The sequence below is a fragment of the Perca flavescens genome, chromosome 6 (genome assembly GCF_004354835.1).
Source record: "Perca flavescens isolate YP-PL-M2 chromosome 6, PFLA_1.0, whole genome shotgun sequence".
NCBI classification, from domain to species: Eukaryota; Metazoa; Chordata; class Actinopteri; order Perciformes; family Percidae; genus Perca; species Perca flavescens.
The window spans coordinates 22025389-22048844 of record NC_041336.1 but is presented as its reverse complement, the minus strand read 5'-3'; the positions used below and the strand labels follow the sequence as shown (position 1 = coordinate 22048844).

The 23456-nt window shown below is 41.2% G+C and overlaps 1 protein-coding gene across 1 annotated transcript in view; it reads left to right on the top strand.

Annotated features, from left to right (window-relative positions):
- The window catches only part of nphs1 (NPHS1 adhesion molecule, nephrin), a 67799-nt gene that overhangs the window by 16983 nt on the left and 27360 nt on the right, over positions 1-23456 (top strand). The window contains 3 exon segments of the mRNA XM_028580132.1: positions 9432-9492; positions 17921-18115; positions 21890-22012. Of these exon segments, the coding sequence (XP_028435933.1) occupies positions 9432-9492; positions 17921-18115; positions 21890-22012 (379 nt within the window).

The following is a 23456-nucleotide window of genomic DNA, read 5'->3' as shown; positions in this document are numbered from 1 at the left end:
TTATGATAAAATGATAAAGTAATGTCATTTTATATCCAAAAGGTCAACTTTACTGTGACACCATAATGTTCTGCAAAAACGCTTTCCTGGCCATTATTTAACGCAATAACTTCTTTGCTTATTTGCTTTCTTGCTGAGAATTAGATGAAAAGATAGTTACCACTCTCATATCTGTCTGTAAAATATGAAGCACAGTAGATGTTAGCTTAGCATAATAACAGGCTCTGTACAAAGGTAACACAAATCTGCCTGACAGCTTTTCTAATGCTAACTAATTAACACATTACATCTTGATTGTTTCATCTACAAAAACCGAAGTGTAAAAATGACAATTTGTGTTTTTAAAAAATCATGTGCTGCATTATTTCTGGGCTGGTGACTCCCTGGAGTCTCCACTGGTTGCCTCGCAACCTCACGGTGACAAGACTTTTCAGTTTTTGTACAGATCAAACCAACAAGATATACAGTAACGTGTGAAATTAGTGAGCTAACTTAGTCATTATTTTAACTTCTATTTATATTTTTATTTTTGTGTCTGCTTATTTATAGTTTTTATATGTTTTCTATACTTTGTGATGGGACTATAATTTTGTAGAAATGGGTTTAAAATATTTTTTTAGCGATGGATAGAAATACAAATCAGAGTTCCCACATTTTCCACATCAATACTCAGGCCTCAAATATTTAAGTGTTGAAATATTTGGCTGTCATGTCTGTTTGGGAGTCTATAATATCCCAAGCCTGACTGTGAAGATTTAAACATATAGCACGTGAGCCAACGAGGCAGCGCTGATACATAGCACACTCACCCCATTCACAGTAATTGAGGTGCAATCCCTCGCCCATATGGTGTATATTTGCCATGCACACATGCACACTCCATAGCATCTACATACACACATGTCTGTATCCCTTTAATCAATTAGTCTTTAGATTCCATGGGAATGTCAGCTGGTAGTGCTCAGGAAGCCCTCAGTTCCTCAGACGCGTGCACGCATGCACATAAAATAAGCATATTGCACAGAATAAACCGGTTAAGCTAAATGCATGTAAGATGTAGTTTATATTGAAAAGAATATTGAAAATCTGCATCTTTCCTACAATGTATGGTCTTGTAAAATGCATGTACTCCACTTGAGGTCACAACTGTACCTAACCACCCACCGAGCACACCCGCTCTCACTACCTTGCAAGATCAGGAATGCATTGCCTGTAATGTTCCTCACTGTGTGCACTGTTTATGCATCCTGCACACTCATTTAAATAACCTTGATTACTTTATTTCAATGTGTTTGTGTGTGTGGGAGAGAGAGAGAGAGAAAGAGACCGGTTACAGTGGTAATATACGTAGTGTTTCTTGGCACTTTTAATTTCTGTCGATTATGACAGCATGTGCAGCCTGGCTTATTTGTTATTATATCATTGAGTCTGTGTTTATTTTAATAAGGCTTATAATGAATGGCACTATTCGAGTGCGGAATTCAGGAATGTGCACAGGCGGAACAGCACTGATTGCCCATTCAGGTTTTCCACCCTGTTTTCTTAAAGGGGGGTGCGTTGGAGGGTAGTGGAGGGGTCTCAGGACCGATTCACATTATAATTAAAAAAGTCCAACCATCCATGCGCAGTTTGTTTCTTTTTGTGTTTGGTGCTGGAAGGGAACCATTGCATGCCTGTGCTTGTTATTCTAACCTCATAGTGCTGTGCCTAAAAAGTTCACTGCAGCAAAGCAAAAAACAAACTGTAATGTTGATCAAAAGTTATTCAATCCAATAATTTAAAACAAATCAAATGTTATTTCTCACACTTCCCCTAAGGGTATTCAACTTACCTTTTAAAATAAGATCAGACTCAAATGTTGTGTGTGATCGCAAACAGTGGTCAATGCAACTTTAATCAGCACATTCTCCTTTGTCTTTGCTAGTTTTCTCAAATTTTTGCAATTAAGCAAGAATTTCTTTTGAAGTTGATTGCCCCCATCTTTCTCACTGCTTTTGTCTGTAGTTATTCAAATGAGAGCAAGGCGACCTGGCATACCACCCTGGATTGTGCCTGCTGAGTTTATACCACTTCTATAGAGCATAAACAAAGACTGTTTAATTAGATGCCTTGCACTTTATTAGTCCTTAACTCATACTTAACACACATGCATGCATGCATGCATACACACATGCACGCACACACACCAGCAGCCCTCTTGAATACACACAACACTGCCTGCATTAGTCTTATTGAATAATGAGGCTCTTGCTTGGCTTGAACAAAGAATAGTTAAACTGCAATGGGGACCAACTTGTGTCTGTGCATGCACTTGTGTTTGTGTGTATTTGTGTAACTTTTTGGATGCTGATGAGGGGAAAGAGCTTGTTAAGAAAAAATGTTTTCTTGGCCAGAAAACGGCAGCTTTTTGCTAACTGGCCTTTTTTGTCAGGATAACAAAGAGAAGCAGAGATATGCAACATTTAAAATCTTAAACTGGTGAAAACTCGTCCATTTTTAAACATATGCAGGCACATGTGCTGATGTCTTTTGTCTTAACTGCTTGCTTTTCTCTAACTTTGCTCCCTCCTTTGTCCCTTTGACAACTTTGGCCCAGTAGACTCTTTAGGCCAGTCACCATGGAGACCCGCCCTCAAGTGGCGTGGGAGTGGTGCGGGTCAGGGGAGGTCAAGCCGAGGGACTGTTTTGGCAAACGGAGCACGCTTCATTAGGCCTTTTGGCTTGGGGTTCATTAAAACTGCAGGAGAGGACATTCCAGGACTCTATTAACCAAGCAGTCTTGTGACATGCTGTCAGGGCAACAGATTTCAAACATCTTGTGTTAAACTGCCGTGTGACCCCCCCCCTCAAAAAACACAAAGGCACAACTCCACACTGACACAAAACCTACTTGCACACGCACAAAAACAAGTGTATTCATATACACATGCACCAACACACTGAAATCCACATGAACACACTCTCACGACTCCCTATGTCTTCTGCGGCACTGCTGCCACACTCTACTCCTTACACACCCTCACTCACACACACAATGGCCTCCATCTGTTGGCCCGTTCAACTTTCCCTGGCGGTCCTCTGGGGGTTGTGAGTCTGCAGGTGGAGGGAACCACAGTCACCCTGCCATTGCTCCTGTGACACCTTCAGATCAAAATAGATACTCAGTAGGAGGGCAGAAGAAGGAGGGAGTGCGAGAATGTTTTGGGCGTAAAGGAAGGAAAATAAATAGATTTTATTAAGGATAAAGTGTTATAGGGGTAGGTTAAGGATTAGGACACAGTGGGAGGAAGTTGTATGGGTGGGAATAAAGTGGTGGAAGGCACAGGGGAAGAATAAAAAAAAAAAGGCATATGCTTTGCAGCCTGCTAGCAGTCCATATATTTTTAATCTTATTGTTCAAGTGGAGCACATGCCAGATAATAGGGCTGAAATGACTTAGAAAATCCTATCAGATCAAGCCACACAATATAAGTAAATCAAAACCCTTTGGTTAGATCAAAATGCAAGCAATGGCACTTCAGAGGGAGCCTGTCAGATCAGTGCTTTTAGCTGTCCGCTGTATAAGCAGGTATAACTGGATTATCCTTGTGTTTCGGTTGGCAAGCCTTATCGTGTCGGCTCTATGGTTGGTCAGTTCAAACTGGGCAGATTACAGTTTGCAGAGAAGAGGTTTAGCCTCGTTTGCAGCCCTGATATGTTAATTAAAGTGGATTTTTTTGAAAATGGGACAGGCAGAATGGCAAACTCCACCTCAACAAAGCCATAAGCCCATCTGTTGGCAGAGGTGTATTTGGGCCTGATTGTGTGTGTTTTTTAAATGGCTGTGTGCTCTTGTTCTTCTATCCCTGTGAGAACCAGTTCCAGCCTTTCAGAATGAGGACATGTTTGAGAAGTGAGGTCATTTTGACCTGTGATCAGTTTTGAAAGAGGCTATAAAAGGTATAAGGATCGACACAATTCCCTGCTTCTTAGACAATTATATGATTGCTTTGTGACATTTGCTGTACCAAAAAAAATAGATGTTTCATAAAAAGTATAACGTTCGGAATGGACTAATAGACTTTAGACAGACATTTCTGCAGCATATCGTTTAACGTCACACCACCATAATAATCTGTATCGCATTGTGCTTTTGGTCATCTTATGTTGTGAAATGGCTTGGTCTGCAGCAGGTAATGTGTGTTGGTCAATCTGAAGTAGCCTATTGACTTTTTTTGCCTTGTAGCTTTCAGCCAGCGCAGCTAAAATATAAGTTGGTCAGTTTTGTGTGATGGTTAAAGTCGATAAAATATGAAGCAAATGTGAGGCGGCTTGCAGGTAGCCAGCCATTTTGTCTTGCAGCTACAGGGATATAGATAGACCATTTCTTAGATATTTTGGAGTATATGGTTTACCTTTTTTATTAGGTAAATTATGTCATTAATCAAGTTTCATTAATTTAAATTCTTGTTTTTTGATACGGTCCACTGCCCAAAGCTCATATTACACAAAGCAGAAGCATTACTTTACAATATCAAACACAGTCCAAATTTGATAGAAATGGCAAATACCATCTCACCTCGACAACCACAGCACTGTTTTGAAGAAAATACCTGGCTTAGTGCTAAACTACAATGACTAACCTTTAAGCGACAATGCTGAATTGTGGCTGTCAATTCAAAACATACTGTATGGTCTATTCATTGCGTAAAGTGTACTGAATTAGGAGCCTGTCTTAATAGTAGCTTTGTTAGTCAGGTTGAAGTGACAAAACTCCTACACCTTCCCTTCGCTCAGTAAAAATCACATACAGTATAATGTAAACGGAATTTGAATCAGTTAATCACTCCTTTTGAAAAGTGCATTGCCTGACCTCCTTCAGTAACAAAAAACAATCTCATTCTCCTGAGGTAAAAATTGCAAAATCTTCACCTCTGGTAACACTAATACTGTGAGGGAAAGGCAAAGAGGAACATTACTGCTGACCTCTGCTCACTGTAGTTAAAGCTAGCAGTGAGGGTTATTGTTAATGGTCGGGAGAAGGATGGAGGTTCTTTCATGATGTAGAAGAACAAAGATGTTTGTGGTGGCCGTACACATTTGTGTGTGAACAGTGTATGTGGGTGTATTTGTGGACAGCAGAACATAAATAATAGAACACAAGGGTTTTGTTATTAAAGTGGCCTTTTATTGCTTAATAGCTTTTGTTAAAGGCTTGCTTTGGATCCATTCAATATTGTTTTCTTTCCGTGCCTTGTTTTTGCCCCCATTTTTTGCTCGGCCAGATTTAGCTCAGTTTCATTCTCTAATCCTTCTGTTTTGTTACTGACACTGGGAGAACAGCCTGGGCTGTGTGGCTCAGCCCAGGCTGTCAAAGCCTATAACATCTCTCACCAAGATCAGGTTATTGCCTGAGCTCTGTGTATCTTTATATTAAATTGCTTGCTTGTGATAGGTGTGTGTGTGTGTGTGTGTGTGTGTGTGTGTGTGTGTGTGTGTGTGTGTGTGTGTGTGTGGGGGGGGGGTGGATGAGGTGGCTCTCAATGAGTGAATGGGATACACTAGAGTGGATACAACAATTGTCTTTTCTGACCTCAAATTTCAATATTGTCCCCTCATGTCTGTTCCACCCACCACCATGTTCTCTGCTTCGCTCTCTGTTCGTCTGGGCGGGGGAGACCGCAAACACTAAAGTTTGTGGGCCGTGGACGGACAGTTTGGCATGAATATCAGTGGCACAGAGTAAAGCGCTGGGAATTGGATGAGCGAGAGCGAGGGAGGCGTCAGCACTTTTCCCTCCCATGCATTTTCACTCAGCCGGATTGAGTCTTATTATCTGACCCTGCTCCTCTTTTCCTTCAGTGACCTAATAATATTATTTCAGCGATCCTGTCCAGCCTCTGACCTCATGACTTCACAAGGGAATCTGTTAGATGAAGAGTTTCCCAGGAAAAGCCTGGTCCTTTTTAGCTTTTGCTTCTTCCTTTGCCCCAGAGTGATCAAACGCACTAGCAGCAACTTAATTTTACTTTTACGCTCTGTCTAAATGTTCCTACAAGTGAATAAACCTCATACAACCATCAGTTATATAGCCATATCTAATGCTGTTTATTAGTCTGATGACGATTTCATCTAATATAGACCCTCTCACACTCGCTCAGTAAGCCTCCTCATGTTGTTACGTCACCAAGACAAAGATCTGTATAAAACCTCATCAACAAGATCTCATTTGATTGGTCCACAGTGTTTGATTCCGCTGTTAATTACAAACAAAGTCGCAATATCAGTGAATTAACTTGGTTATGTAGGAGCTTGTTAGGCAGCTGAGGTAAATGGGGGAGATTTGGGAAATAATCCCTGCCCAATCTGGACACCACAGCTGGTTGTCTCAAGCCTCTCTATCCATCCTCTCTCTCACACACACACACACACATACACACATGCACACACACACACACACACACACACAGGTCTGAACTCCATGTTGCTGCCAACATGCATAGGGACACAGGGATGGGGATTGAAAGGGAACAGCAAAGAGTGTGTCGGTGTGTTTAATTGGGTTTTTCCAAATCCGTCTTAACCACGATACATGTCCATCCACATGCTCCGGCATCACTCGGTCTACAGATCACCCAAAGCAAAACAACAGAGAAGCTCTCCTTGCAAACTCGCCAGCAGTGGGACAAGGTTTGTGTCCCCATTCAGACTTCATCACTATAGCAGACTTTTGAAGAAAGTGCTGCTGAAGGGGATTAAGCAACTATCTATGCTGTCAGACTTTTGAAAGTCCTCTTATCTCTGTTTGCTACTGTTATTTGCCTGTAATTGTCATTTCTGGTTTCTGGTGGTGATGCATGCTCTCAGTCTGCGGCTGCCTGTTAAATCTCCTTCTCCTGTGGTTGACTGGGAGCCAGATTGGCCGGGGGAAAAAAAAAAAAAAAAACATGTTGACCTTGTCTACAGATTTAGAACACAGAAGCATCACTGATATGGCAGCTGTACTGTGGCAGGCAACAGAAGCCGGGGCTCCAATCAGATCATCGGGTCAGATGGCTGTAGTTAATGCCGAGGCTCAGAGTGTGCATGTAATACTCTCCAGCTCAACGCACAAAGATACTTTTGCAGGCCTTTGTCGACAACCCTCAGTAGTCTTGAAGTGTTACTAAGGCCCTTTTTCATTAAATTAACCACTTCCTAAGAACTGTGGGCGCTGAACTAGTTAAATCCTCTTCTTGGTGTGGATTGCATATTAGGGGGTTAATTATCTCTGCCTGTCGAAACCTACTGACTCCAAGCTGTTAAAAATAATTTAGTAATTCAGCATTTTTTCTTTATTTTGACAAGTGACAGTATCCCATCCGCCACATTGCTAATGGCGATCCGAATGATTTAAGCCCGCCTCCTACACCATGCACCTTCCATACGAGTACTGTACACACCCATAGGCATACACAGATACTCAAACAAACTAATAATATCACAAGCAGTCTCACTCTAACTCCACTTTTGTGAATCAATCTCCTGGACATGACCCTATCTTTCCCTCTTCCACATATTGTGTTGCTTACCACTGTAGTGCTTATTACTTTCTTTGATTAATCTTCCTCCTTGCTTTCCCTGCTGCACTGGTCTGAGTCAGTAGACTTCCTGTTGGTTTTCAAAACAACTCTTCATGTCAGCCTTCCTTCCTCCCATCTCCCCCCTTCCCCTGCTCCTCCCTCGTCTTCTATTCATCACTCTACAGCCCATTTTACAGTATCTTTCTGTCTCCTTCCGCCATCCGTTTCTTTCGCTCCATTACCTTCCTCGTTCGTGTCCCCTTCATCTCACCCGCTGCCTGTCCAACCTCCTGACATGAATTCTTTTTACCCCCTTACTGTATTTCCCTCCTCTTCCCTGCTTTTTCCATCTCGCCATTCATCTTCAGGTCCTCTGTCCATCTCCCTTCCTCCCTCTCCACCTTTCTGTCGGGCCCCAGCTCTCTCCCTCCTCTTCCTTCGTCTGGCAGTGGAGCGGCTCCACTCTTGCTGACAGTGCTGTTTGTGTGAACTGAGTGCTGAGCTTCACAGCCCCCTCGCCTCCCATTGCTCCCCCCCTCAGCCCCCACCACCTTTCCTCCTCATCCTCCAGCTCCCTCCCTCCTTTCCTCCTGCCTCCCACCTACATACCCCTCCAGGCGGGGGAATTAACCTTCCATTCCTGGGCTGCTGGGCTTAATGACTATGGGGCCAGCTCCGACTACACAACCCAGCTGCTAACATCTGGGCCACACACACACACCCACTCACACCGCCTATACACATACACAGGCATACACACACACACTATACTGGACACTGGCATTGTGCAGCATGCACAACATACGGTTAAAGTCCTTGAATTTGTGACACTATACTGTGTGCCATTATCATTCTTATTTTATTGCCTGCTGCACAAATGTGGTAGTTTCCTTAGCACTACTCTCACAGACAGTGGTTGGTCCATCCTTACAGCATGGCTGACCCATAGTGGAACAACAGATGTAGCAGTAGAACTGCTTTTGTGTTTATACAGCGCAAATAGCTTGTACATACAGTCAACACAGATCCACAGCCCAAGCGTTGACTATCAGCAGATCAAATGAAAAATACATGCACGTGGAAAAAATCAACATGACCTTTAGGTTGTCTTGCTAGAAGAGCTTTCAGTATGTTCCACTGAGCAAATGGGGGTATTCTCCAGCCACCATTCAGTTGGAAGTATATAATTGACAAAAGGGGGGGGGGATATTGCCCCCCCCAAAAAAAAAAATCCCACTGTTGAAAGTGAATTCTTTGGCCTGTGTCTGTCTCCATCTCTGCAGTGGAGCAGATCACCCCAGGAGTATTTCGTATATGAAATACAGTTATGTGGATACTCTGTATTCCATTCATTATGTATGAACATAAATGTTACAAAATAGCAGCTGAAGACATCCATGTTGCATCTGTATCTTTGAGGGCTGCACTGCTCTTCCAACCCGGCACAGTGAAATGCTAAATAATGGGATCCATGAATACTCCACAGAGAGGCAAAATAGAAAGAAACTACAGGCATGTTACTCCGCTCTTCTTACTGGCTCACTGCAACTTTATTACGCTCACTTTATAGTTATTTATTCCATTCTGCTGAAACAAGTGGTCCAACAACTTTTTAATGGGCATTTTGTTACTGTGCGACCTTAAAAATGTTTAAAAAAAGATCTAAATCCAAATGTTGGTTTTTAGATATTTATCCTCCTGTTCAGGTGACCCCCTTGTAACCGCTACCACCAACACTTCTCATATGCACACCTTCCTTCATTCTTCAGTCTCTGCTACTGCCTCTCTCCCTCTCTTTATCTGTTTGCCTCTGTCTTTTAGACTAAGGAGTGAGAGAAGGGGGAGTCCCATTGGCATTCTTTAACATCTCCGTTGCTCACTTGTGTTCAGAGAGCCATCTGTAGATCAGGAAGACGAAAAGACGCTCCTGAGCCTCAGCGTCACTCAACAGGTAAGCACAGCGCTCTCATGCAAATCCACACACCTATTCAAAGATTCCTGGCTTTTTTAAGAAGGAAGTACCCTCTCTCTGTGTGTGTGTGTGTGTGTGTGTGTGTGTGTGTGTGTGTGTCTGTCTGCCTGCTCCACTCTCTTTCTCTCTGTGTACCCTAGGCAGGCAGATGTGCTTGAGTTGGTGGAGGTTGAAAGAAGGTTTTGCCTCTCTGTCTCTCAACTTTTTTTTCTTGAGGAGAGTGTGTGTGTGTGTGAGTGTGAGTGTGTGTGTGTGTGTGTGTGTGTAGCGAAGTCTGAGTAATCAAGTTAACTTGAACACTTTGAGCTGAAGGGAGTGAAGACAAAGCACACAGACACCGAACCTGGTTTTTGTTAGAGTGCCTTGAATTAGCAGTGGACATGTCAAGCTGCTGAAGTGCTGAACCAAGCTGATACTGTATGATTTAGCCTGTCTATCCTTTAGGCTGAGGTCTATTCTGTCTGTGTTTAGCACATCCAACTAGCTAGCTTAATCATACTGCTTAAAGAATGACATGTTTTTATGAACAATCAGTGATTTGGACGTGATTTAGATTCTGTTGATAATCTAATCTGCATTTTTTTGAAACCCTCTTTATCAGCATTTCAGTGTTAAAGCAGTAATGGTTCACAACGCAGCTTGTATGAGCTATGGTAATTGGAGCCAGAGGCAGATGGTGAGGTTGGTGAAAAGTTAGGTTGGTATTAAGATGTAGGACCACATCTGAATTGGATGGCTGCATGGGGGTTGAAACTTCATTTTCTGCACATTTACTGATTTCTTTGGGTTTCACGTTAAATTGGTCTAGGATTGAGTGTATTGAGTCGTTTGATGATGTTATGAAAGACACTATTAAAAATCTACCTGTCGGGGTCACGCTGAATGGTTCAACTACTTCTAATGCCCTTGCGGGGAGAGTGGCAGCCCTGTCTCTGAATCAAATTTCAAATCAAACTTTCTAATTTGCATTTGTAAGAAGCTGGTGAAGAACAAGGTAAAAAAAGAAAACTGTCAATGAGTGCTGCTGTCGTTAAATATGGCTCTTTCTTATATTTGAAGACAAATTAAATTGCCATTCAGTCTGATATTTATCTAATGTTAAACTTTAGGCAACCATTAAATTACATATCACAGTTATTCCACAAGTGCTACACCATCCCAGAATTGTTATACAAAGAAAACAAACGTGTATCAGCGAAATAACATTCTTCAACTGGCTATATTTTTGAAGCAATTAAGGAGGTTGACTTAGGTAATGGGAATGTGGGGGAGGTCAGGCAGGCTGTGTCTGAGTCCCAATGAAAATGGTGACTCATCGCGCCATCAGAAACAGATCTGTGTTGGCCAAACCTTTCTCTCCCTCACAGGGAACACCTGCTGAAGTTCTGGCTGTTTTCATTGTACTGTAGAAAGAAATCCAGTACTTCTTTTCAAGAGATGGATAATCGCAAACTGCCACGCATATTAGAAGAAATGTCAACATTAGGCAGGGTATAATGACTGTTTGTGTTTACCTACATGACGCGTTAAAAGAGACAGAGAAATCGAGAAGATGGGCACTTTTAACCTCAGAAAAGAATTTCTATTCATTGAAGATGGAAGTAATTGCCCCTGTGTGTTGGAAAAGTATACTGGGGGCTCTGAAACACAAATGTTTTGAGAGCGAAAAGAAATAATTGAGTGTGAGTTAATTCTTATCAAAGCCTGTTGGAGTGCAACTAATCGACTGAGGGGAGATGCGTCAAAGAGCTGTTGGCTTCAATTCATTTTGTCTATTCAGATGAGAAAATATTTAGTTTTCAATTAAGTAAATCACTATTATTTGTTCCACTCCTACAGCAGATAAATTGAAGTGATTACAAACTGACAAATCCACAGAGGGCTCTTGCAGGTCAAATAAGGAAGAGTATTGGATGCAATGGGCACAGACAGCACGGCCTACAGATTTAATTCCAAACTGTCCCTGGGATCCATCCAAGAGCATGGCACATTCCTGACATCTACTTGCATGTATCCATGGGAAATAAACAAAAACAAATTCACTTGACAGAAATTCTGGCATGGCTTTCTCAAAGGACCATGCCGGACGCATGCTTTAACCTATGTACTCAACAAGTCGTCATGCCCAAACAAAATGTGAACCTCTGTAATGTTATGGTATAGTTTATAGGGATCTTCAACAGGGGGTCCATGACCCCTAGGGGGTCCTCAGAGTCAATGCAGGGGGGGGCCTCTAAATTATTATGTTTTGTAATTTATTAATTAATTTAAATTAAAATTAAAAAGTCCAAATCCAACATATTATTATCACATTATTACATTATATTTAGTAGGGCAGTGGTCTTCAACGTTTTTTAAGCCAAGGACCCCTTAACTGAAAGAGAGACGGAGCAGGGACCCCTTACTACATATATTTTATAAAATCAGTGTTTCCTTTAGGATTTTTTTTAGCAGTGGGGCAGGTCTGTCCGAACAACAACCCCCCCACCCCCACGCCCCGCCGCCAAATGTTTTACGTATGATGGAACGGAACGGACACTTGGCTGCAACACAAACTAATATATTTATTCACCTCTATTCACACACAATGAGGCATATTTTCAGTTGTGATTGAACTGTATTTTTTGAGGAACTATAGGGCACGTAACATCTACAACAGGTCTACACGTAGAACGGACCCACCGCGGTGAGGTTTTTAGTGGAGCGGTTCGTTTAATAGTCGACTCGGAAGAAAGTGAATGTTTTGACAATAAACTACATCAACCTAACAGTATGTGGAGTTAAACTGGACGGGCCCAATTACCTCTGAATAGTTCTACTTGTTGTTAAATTGCAATGTGAGCAGCAGGATAATTTAAAAGGCAACCGCGACTACATTTTTTGTACAGCCCTATTTCTGATACCGTGTTCGCAGAAATTTTGCCATGGTGGTCCGCCACTACAAAATAAACATAGAGGAAACACTGATAAAATGAAGTTGCATATTAAACTGGGCCTAAAAAAACCTGTGGGGCCGCCTGAAACCTTTTTTATACACATATTTTGCATAGAATACTAAGTTCTTAAAATAGCTTAATCATTTTTAACATGATTTAATAAATCATGTTTTAATGTTACACATACAGGTAGCACTGTGAATCCTTACACTGTATCTTGGGATGGCGTTAGGGACTACCTTACCTATAGGCCAGTAAGCCTATCATCAGTGGGGATTCATATTTGATAATAATATGTTGGATTCACTTTAGGACTTTTTAATTTTTTTACAAAACCTCACAATAATTTAGAGGCCCTCCTGCATTGACTCTGAGGACCCCCCCCCAGGGATCATGGAGCCCCTGATGAAGATCCCTGTAGTAGGGGGTCCCTGCTCCGTCTCTCTTTCAGTTAAGGGGTCCTTGGCTTGAAAAACGTTGAAGACCCCTGCTTTAGGCAACTAGCATTACTGCCATTGCAAATAAAATATGCTGCTGTTATGGTATTTTAAGGTCAGGCAACTAAAACTCTTGACAAAGGTTAGGGAAGTGGTCATGGTTACAATACACCAGCATTACAGTAACTATAGGTACAGTAGGAGACACTGTCACCTCCTGCATTGACACAAATTATCAACATAAGTAGTTTGAAGCTCTTTGGAAAAAAAACGTCCAATGCTGTGTTTCTGTATAGACACTCTATTCACTACACATTTTATTTATTCACTATATCATTTACATTATTGATGTTTTCACATCATGTTGCCATTTCTACACCTTGAAGGCATTTCCTGCTTTCCATGCGGCCATTGGTTTCCATTAATTTAAGTGCTGTGTAAAAAACTAAATCTACTTGCAGAGACTTGAAAGGTATCTATTTGCCCTGTATCAGGACGTACACAAGATCATATCTGCTCTGTTCTTCAGTCCCTCGGCTGATCCTGATTTATTGTGCTAAGAGAAGCCAGATGAAATGCTGAAAGAAGCCACAAATGTACAGTTCTGGGGAAACTGTGCTCTCCTCGTGACTCATCAGGAGACTAAAGTTAGCTGAACAAACTAATCCACTCAGACACAGAAAGTTCTTCAGCATTTACTTCCCATCTAAAACACAAATTACACAATGTGTACCATTGAAATTGTAATAAGATCATTTCAAAGATCTTTTAACCTGTCTGATGTCTTAAACCTTGTGGCTTTTTAAAGTTTGTTTTTATTGCACGCTAATTCAGGATTGATTGATTGATTGATGATTGTCTGCTGTAATCATGCGCTTGTCAGAGGCTTGTGAGACTTGATGTTAAGTAAAGTTGATAATAAAGAGTATTGCAAACACGCTACAGTATGTTGTCAGAAAGTAAAACAAACGTAAAAGACTAAAGATTTTTTTATACTACACTGCTGGACTCAATACAACTGCCTCTTAAAGGCATACGCCTACTATATTCATACATGGAGTTTATGTTAAGTATATTTCATGTAGTGTCTTGTTTCCAGGGTTGTTCCAGGAGTGTTGAAGGTCAGGTGTCAGCGGTGAAATGGACTTCATGTCAGCATGGATTGTGTCTCTTTCAGCTCTACCTTTTCTTTGCCTCATCTGCGGTAAGAGAATCAAATGTCACCATACAGCTATCATTACAGCAACTGTGGCCTTTTCAAGTCCCTTCCATGTTCATCCCATTCAGCTGAGCAGTGAGAACCTTGACTTTATTGAAGGCTTGGATGAATCTTCACTCTAACATAATAGCTACTGTATGTGTATGAGTTGTATGTGTATGAGTTGCCTTCTCTGTGAATGCAAGTAAAAAAAGTAAAACTAACCAGGTTAATATTATACTTATCTCTTAATCGTATACTGTCAAAATCTTGTCTAAGATACCACATTTACCGCCGTATCAATGGGCTTGCTCTGGATTCTATGTTTCTCCTTTCACTTTAGTTTTTTCAGCATATGAGAAAATCAGACATCAGCTAGCAAATCAAGGTGGTGAACAGGACCAACTATTAACATCATCATTGTAACCTTCCTCTGTTGTTATTGCTTAGTCAAATAGGAAACCAGCTGGTGCATCTTTTCACTCTCTTTTGCTGGGGGACATTTCTTTCTTTGAACAGGTAGAAAAACACATTTTGTAACTGATTTATTCATGGTAACAGGGGAACTCAGGGTATTAGTGTTTTATGCAAATAGCTTAATCTGAATACTGCCTAAACGTGACCATAGTGACTTTTCTACCAGGGTTGTTGTTTAAGTCAAGGTAAATCTGTCAAACGTGAGCGGTATGGTGCTGTGCATGTTATCCTTGGCGGTTTTTATACCCTGTATGTTCCTCTTAATCTCACTTCCAGCATTGACTAGTTGTACAGAAAATAAATAACATAATTTCACTTCTGCTACTGGGTATTATGTGCACAGTATTTTCTGACTAGTTTCCATGGTGATTAGTTTGGCTTCCAGTTCAAAGGCTAAACATAATCTGACAACATAGTGGTATATGATCTTAATCATATATACTACTACCTTATGGATTGGAGAGGAAGATACAGCTTTAAACAACATTTGCATCAGCAGACACATTTCGATAACACTATATAGGTATATGAGGTGCAGGCTGTAGCTAGAGAAGTTGTGAAATATTGTCTGGGAAGAATTTGCTACTCTTAAACAAAATACATACAATATTTTTATCTTAAAAATGTATGTAGAAATCAGGGTTGAGAAATTGCATGCATATAAAATTGTAGACATCCAGTCTTGAATAAAGAATGGAAATCAATATTTCACGGCAGACATTCTGACAGGTCATAGCAGGAAAGCACAGGTGTAATTAATAACATGAATTAATGATGACTGCATTCCATTTAGGTGCTGCAGTTCCCACCCTGGTGGTATTGTGCATGGTTGCTTTCTGGCGTGGCTTACTGGGACACTCAAATGAAACACCTGTGCATATGTGTGTCAGTCAGGTCATTCTAATAGGTCCGCTTGTAGTCATTAATATTCCTATATCAACAATGGGTCAAATACTTAATGTGAAAGGGGACGCTCACAGTGACAAACTCGCTGCAGATTACCACCCATCTCTAAAATTCCACTTAGCTTTACAGGCCCCCAAAAAATAATGAATGCTGGAACTTAGGCTCAACACTGTGGTCACAAGTGGCAAAATGCAGGATAATGGCCATTGATGATAATGGAACATCGAATTCCACTTTATTTCAACTGACTCAGTTGGTTTAAAGACACAAAGATAATCATTAGGGAGCTTGGCCGAGGGAGAAGAGAGTGGTGAAATCGGAGCACAAGCAGGATACAACAAACATGTTGAGGTATTAACTTGTTTTAATTTAGTGAGAAAACCACTGAAATGTTTATCTGTGACATGCTAAAATGTAGTAACAGTCAAGCAACAACCTTTGGGCCTGAAAACTGAAAAGTGAAGCCAATGCGAAAGTGCCTTAAACATGCATTATTTCTAATGGCCAGCAGGGGGCGACTCCACGGGACTGTATAGAAGTGTATGAAAAAAATGACCCTGCTTCTCACTTGAATGATACTCTATAAACGGGTTCCTAACGAGTTTATGGTCTCAATTGGTAGTTTTTAGTAAATGATGGTCCCATTTAGAGTACAATAGACGATAAAACAAGGTATGCTTTGTATGTTACATTTTAGTTGCCTAAAATGTCTTGTTCAGTGTTTGGTTGTACTAAAAGACACTCTAGGGAGTCAGCTGTTCACTTCTGCACCTTACTAACAGCTAGCAACCATATTGGATAACTTTGCTCCACCTTCTCATCCAAATATGGTCACTTCTGGCTCCAAAAAAGCAAGATGGCGACAGCCAAAATGTGACAGTAGCACAAGCAGAGAAGAGCAATTAATTCAGCAAAGTAACTTAATAATGCCAGTTACACAGCAATCTAAAGCTTTACTTAACTGTAACACCAAAGTAGTTTGCAGTATTACTTCAGGTAATAATTATAATGTTCATTACCTCTTGGTTCACTCCTCTTTTGTTAACAACTGTACAGAATACCACAAAAGTGGAAGATAAGCTTTTATGGAACTTTATGTAGCACTACATGCTCAACTTACATGCAACACTTGTCCTCGCTAAAAACTCTTTTTAACTTTCTTCAATATCTCAACTAGCAAGCGAGCTATGTCCCTTTTACAGAGAACATGTCCCATGACAGCTTTAGTAGCAAAACCTCTGTGTGTGATGAACTGAGCATGGGTTCCATCTATTGCTCATGAATTCATCTTGTAAGATTAGATAAAACTGTATTTATTTGTCTTGTAAGAAGAATACTGTGCTATTTCTTCATTTAAAGTTGCATGCTATCACATTAGGACATGAGAAGTCTTATCCACTACATTTTGATATGGTATTGAGTATTTCTATTTCGCAGAATAATGCAGTATAACTATTTTGGAAGCCACTGAAGATCGCTGTTGAGTATTCATTTATGTAAACTGTATGCAAATGTGCTCCTGTGTTTGGTTGTTTGTATGCATCCTCTGTAATGGGCAATCTTGCCCTTCATATTTGACGTGAGGTGACTGGTTCAGCCTTGATCTGAGAGTTCTGCCTCTCACTCATCTTGTCAGACGCAACAGAGCATGCACTTCACAAACAACTTGGTCATTGCTTCAATGAAGGTCAAGATTCAAACAGCCCAGCGGAATCAGGCTGGCTTCTCTGTGGGGCGTTGTTTAAACGAGAGTCACACTTGGATATTAGGCATTAATTGGAGTATGCAGTTCCGTTTGGCTCCTTGAATGGAATTTATTCATAAACCCATATGTATAATAATCATATAATCCTAGCCCCCAGTTAGAGGCTCATGGGTGGCCTGTTTTAAGGTTACTTTCCTGACTCAAGTGCACTGCACCACAAAATGTCACCTAAGAGCCTGGCTGAAGGATGGCCAACCCCACCTATGACAAACAAGGGGGATTAAAGTGATAATCATTACTCTTCCAAGAGGGAATTAGCTGGTGGGACATCGACATTGAAGAAAAACCGCAGGTGAACGAGGTCTCTGATACCCCATGCTTTTTCCCTCCTCCCAATACCCTATCTGCATGGCCGAGGGGGGATTTAATTCGCAGTAATTACTTTATTGACTCATTTTCAGGGCCGTATCACTGCAGTTTCCCATCAATAAAACATATGCCAGGATGAATAATGTGGCCAGACACAACGGGGCGCATTCTCAGTCAAAAGACCACAAGACTGCGTCCCTGTGGTGTAGTTTTATGTCGTGCTTCCTCTACTCTTTAGACTTTCTCCATAACACTCCTCACACGTACTCAGTCCTTGTTCTTCTCCATTCTCTTTACATTAAATCCCATCACATCCCTTGCCTGTTCTACCATTACACTCTAACTCCTTTCCTCCTCCTCCTCCTTTTTATGTGTCCAGGCACACATGCCCAGCAGGCCTTCAGGTCTGAGCCCAGGAACCTCACTGTGCGGATGGGAGCCACAGCAGTGTTGAGGTGTGAGGTGCTGCGGGCCTCAGGGACGGTGCAGTGGGTGAAAGATGGCCTCCTACTGGGACCACAGAGAAGCCTTCCAGGCTTTCCACGCTACAGCATGATTGGAAACCCCACTAAAGGTAAACGCACAGAATAAGTTCTATGGCCTATTGGGCTTTGATGGACCTACCCAAGCTAAATAAATGAACTTGTCTGATAAAAGCACCACTAAAAAAAGACACCAGAATTAGTCATCATAAATTGCCTATGGTTGAATGAGGTTTGCAGTTTATGGGTTTGGCATAGAATAAAGAAGCTGAGAAAATCCAGGTGAGTGCAATAAGATACAGTAACACTGGTCAAGGTAAGGTTAAGCTACTGTGTGGGCGCACACACTAGATGTGTGGAGATGTGGAGCGGGTACAGGAAGTATGATGTACCAAAAATGGTAACACAATAACAATCTGTCAGTGTTAGATTGAGCCTGAATACTTCATTATGTTCCTGTGACATAGTTCATATTTCTAATTATAAAGTGCTGCTGTCAGCTCAGGAAGCAGTACAGCCTGATGTTGGCTACTCTAAAAGTAAATGAGATGATGTTGTTGCTATGGCTTCAAAGTGTTGTAATAAAGCAACACAGACATTACGGGAACCTTATGGCACACTGGCTCTCTATACAGGGAGCATCTGGGAGTGAGGAGGTGATGTGGTTGTCAACAGCCTCTTACACATCCCCCTCGCTGTCACTCACATATTAAGCCAAAAAATATATAAATTAAAGCAAGTGAAATGCGGCAGGGAATAAAGTGTGTTGCAGAATCTGCAACATAGTCTATACAGTCTATAAAAAGTAATAGCCAATTAGAAGGCAATCGCAAGTAAGAGAAGAGCATCTGTTCACGGTCAGCCCGCAACTAGATAAGCCACATTTCACAGTTGCACAGTGTTGGAGACCGCAAGCGACACATAAACACTGCATAGATGCCTATTCACACGTTGTCGATGCTTATTAACGCCTAGAGTTAGTCTACATAAAAGCATACGTACAAAATGCTAAAATGTTGTTTTTCAGCTAATTAATTGTCAGTGAGCAAATTACAGTAAGCATTACAGCAGGTACAGGGTTAGAAAGAAAATCCTTGCCTCTTTTTACTGCAACAACAAAGTAAGAATATATACACATGAAAACAAGGACGACAAACACACACAAGCTGTCCAACACTCTAACATACACTCATGAATAAACTACCCATCAGTGCAGGTACACTTTACCAGGAGAAGAAACTGCAGACTGATGTATGCAATCACTTTACTCTGCACAGAAAAAGAGCAAAATCATTTAAAATGGCACTTGACTGCACTTGATACGCTACCCATTTTCACTGATTGTCACCATCAGTGATGTTTATTGATGCTTTAAAAAGCCTGAAATCAGAATTCACAAAAACAGGAGAGTGCCGCGTTGATTTCTACATATACTTACAGTAAATGTAGCACCCTTAGTTTCCCCAAGCGGAAACAATAAAGTAAATGTGTATGAACACACAAGCCTAGATCTAGGATTTGCTGTGCCCAACAATTTGCTCTGTAAAGACAAGCACACAGAAGAACAGATAAAACAGGTTGTTGAAGCCAAAATACCAAAGCATTGCGGTTTTTCTTAATTTACTTTCAATGATTGGTCCACAAGGTGTAACTTCAGTTCATATGACATCACATGTACTGCAACTGTTGCATAGTTCTCTTAAAGAATATCAACTAACTAATATCAAGCATTTATAAAGTGGTAAACCATAGTCACATATGAATATTAACACTGTATTTACTGTATTTATACTTGGTTGACTGAGTGATGCAAACAGGTTCTCTGAATAAAGATCAACAATTTACCCTTGTTAGTTTTTTATTGGGACTGTCCTTTCCCAACAACATAACACTGTGGGCTGGATTTATCAAGCCGTTTGCGCCCGTTTCCAGGCGCTAATTGGTCGCAAAGACGGACGTAACCGATGTGGGCTATTTACAAACAGGGCGCACTTGGGTAAAATCGCAGATTGTCTGCTACATGAGCGAGAAGAGACAAGTTGCGCTTTCAATATGCGTTTGTGGGAGGGTCGTGGGTAAAGTGGGAGTTCCACCCAAAAACGTGGGGGGATAAGCGCAAAGTGCTCCTAATTATATATTCCGTGGTATTTACAAAGACTGTCAGTAAGAGCGCGACTCTATTCTGCGGGGGAAATTCTCCGTCTCTTAAAAGCAGGTCTGAATCAGCCGCAATCGAGTTTCCTCGTAGACCTTTATGCCGCTGGTGAAATGGCAACAGTAATTTGAGCAAGACGAAGACATAGGCGAGGCTGAAAATATTTTTAACATAAGAATCACACTTTGTCAGTGAACACAACATCATTTAGCGTTACAGATCAAGCAGCCATGCAATATTAGAGTTACTGGAAGAAATCAAAGATGAAATTGAATCTCCCACTCAGCGTTCACATCCCGTTCCAGCAGTTGTTAAACTCCTCGCTACATTACAAATATTGGCAGCAGGATCATTTCAAACAGTCATAGCATCAGCAGTGGGAATATCGCAATCTGCACTCAGCCATATCCTAGCACAAGTACATCTTCGCTACAGCGCAATTTACGGTATAGTGGGCGGAGAAAGACGCTGATTGCCTGATGGGTGTCAGGGTTGATAAATACTACGCAAAATCTGGAAGCATAGCGTGCGCTATTACCGAACTCGCATAAACAGACGCAGAGCAAACTGCGCTAGTGTTAGTAAATTAGGCCCTATGTGTTTCCAGCTTAAGGGCCAATGCACAAATGCAGATTTGCAGAGGGGAGAATATACTCTGCAGCTTACTTTGTGTCTATGTAGATATACTGTATCCCAAAATTGTGAAGGCCCTAGCTGAAATAAATACATCCATCCAGCCATCCGCCATCTCCGCTACCATAAATACACACTCTGCAACTTGATTGCACTTTTGTGAGTAATTCCAGGAAAGAAGAATATGATTAATAACTTTAATGTCTCTTTCTTTCTTTCTTTCTTTCTCTCTCTCTCTCTCTCTCTCTCTCTCTCTCTCTCTCTCTCTCTCTCTCTCTCTCTCTCTCTCTCTCTGCGCTCAATGATAACTTAGATGTTAAAATTGCTTCTGGTTGGTGTTAATTATCTTGCCAGCTTACTTGACACATGCATTTTTAGGCCTGTGTGGTTGTCAGACCAAGATACTATTTTGCACGTTAGTAGGCTGTGAGCCAGAGAATGAGGAGCTGAAAAACCAACACTGAACATCATCTAATCCCCACAGGTTATGGCAATGCATCAAACAAATCAAGCCCTTTTTGCATGCCAGACTATCAGAAGAAAGATACAAAGAGAAGGACTTTGCCTGGCAGTTTATTCAGTTGGCGTTGTGAATCTGGGATTGGATTTCATTTACCATGCTTGAAAGTCATTCTAAAACAAAATGCCTCTGCTATGAGTATAGACAACCACTTGCATGTCAATGGAACACATGAAGCAGCATGCAAGTGAGATGTTTCAATTTTACAGAAATACAAAAATAGTCTATTTATAATCAAACACTCAAATGTCGCTAAGTTGTAGAGCATATTACTGTATTGAATTGAAATGCCAGACTGTCATTGTACAAATTTCTTATATTGTCAATTTTCCTATTTGAAATAGGAAAATTGCCTAAAATTCAGACAGAGAAGAAATAGGGCCTGCAGGAGGGACTTATCAATATACAAGCAACAACTCTGAACAGCCACATTACAGTATATTCAGTAGAGAGTTGAGAAGAAAAATAAATGAGCTTTTTGTCTTTGTAATTATTTACATGGTTTTAGTGAGCACATCCTTATCACAACATAATGTGTCTAATTTATCTCTTTTCCAGGGCAGTATCACCTTCAGATTGAGAAGGCCCAACTGGAAGATGACGCCTCCTATGAATGTCAAGTGGGCCGGTCTGAGAGCAGTCGAGCAATCATTTCCAGTACAGTCTGGGTCAACATGCTAAGTGAGCACAAGTGTGAACAAAGGGCATGTGGGGGCTTATAAACGTGTATTTTTTTTTTTTGTCAGAGTAACAAATGTTGTAAAATGATGTTTGTAATAAGGCACAGTGAGCATCCTCAGTACTCCAGTGACATACATAACCTCCTGACCGGTAATCAGCATATAAAGAGCTGTTAAATATTCATTTATATTGATAAAAAAACAGCTTTAATTTGCTTAAGATAACTAATTTGAAGCGATGCACACTTAAATGTAGAGACTACACTTAGTGTCCTTGGTACAGTAGAACTCAGCGGTTTTCTTTTAAGTGCAAATCACATTTTACGTAAGCATGTGAGGAAAGTCACAATTTTTCAACTTTTTCTGGTATTTAATTCTTCATAAACAAGCACTATGCCATCCCCACATGTTCCAATCGGTCTATGGCTTTCACCATGCAGATTTTTTATATTCTTTAGCAATATAAAATCAGAACAGCCTGGCAAGCCTCAGGGTGATCCATGTCTCTCCCTCTCACAGGAATAAATTATAACCAGTGATTCAAAAGTTCCTACTCAGACATGGGCTGGAATAGATGTAATTGTGCGACTACATTAAGACCACCTGTTGTCACTCTATTACAACCGGTATCTCTCTCTCTCTCCCAATCCCTCATGCTTGTGGGAGCAAGCCCATATGTGGCAGGGAAAGGACTCTAAAAGAACCTTTCTTCTCCAGGCGCAGTTCATTTGCTTACATCCCCCTCCCCATTCTGCAAAATTTCTCCCTCGCTTTCCGGCTTTCTCTTTGGTGACCATGGAGAGGTGTTTTTTTTTTTTTTTTTTTTTTTTTTCAGAGGGGGTTGCCGTGGTGATTCTAGTGGCCTCACTCTCCTTTGGGAAGAAAGCAGGTTTTTCTGACATCAATGGGAGGGATGGCGGGTGGTGTGGGATAGGAAGAGGCATAGGCCTTAGACGTCTCCTTTGAATGGCTACGTTCTAGTCTACACTGCAACAGTCTTATGTCCTACAGCAGGCCTACACCTGCAGCCACAGCAGGCTTGACTCCCACATGTATTACCTCTGAGATGGCTATAGCATGTGCGCCCACATACACAAAGTCAACGCAATCGCCTTTGGCTTTGTCGAAAAGGTCAAAATGTGTGGGAATTATGTTTGTGTTGCGTCAAGGATCACTGGTAGTCGTATTTACCGTGACTGAAACCTCCTCCTGTGTGCTAGACTGACTGATTTAAATCTCAGCTGTTTTTGTTCAGTGTCTTGGGAGCACTTTCCAGCTGTTGACTGTTTAAGATGGACAGTTGCAGCTGCACTGTTGCAAAGGGCAAAGAGTGAAGCTACTGACTTAAAAAGCACTCTGCAGCCTTGGTCCTAAAGGGTCATTTGTTCCACCCCACCAACTCAACTGATTCAAAATACGTGACTAATCTGGGGCTTCATAATGAG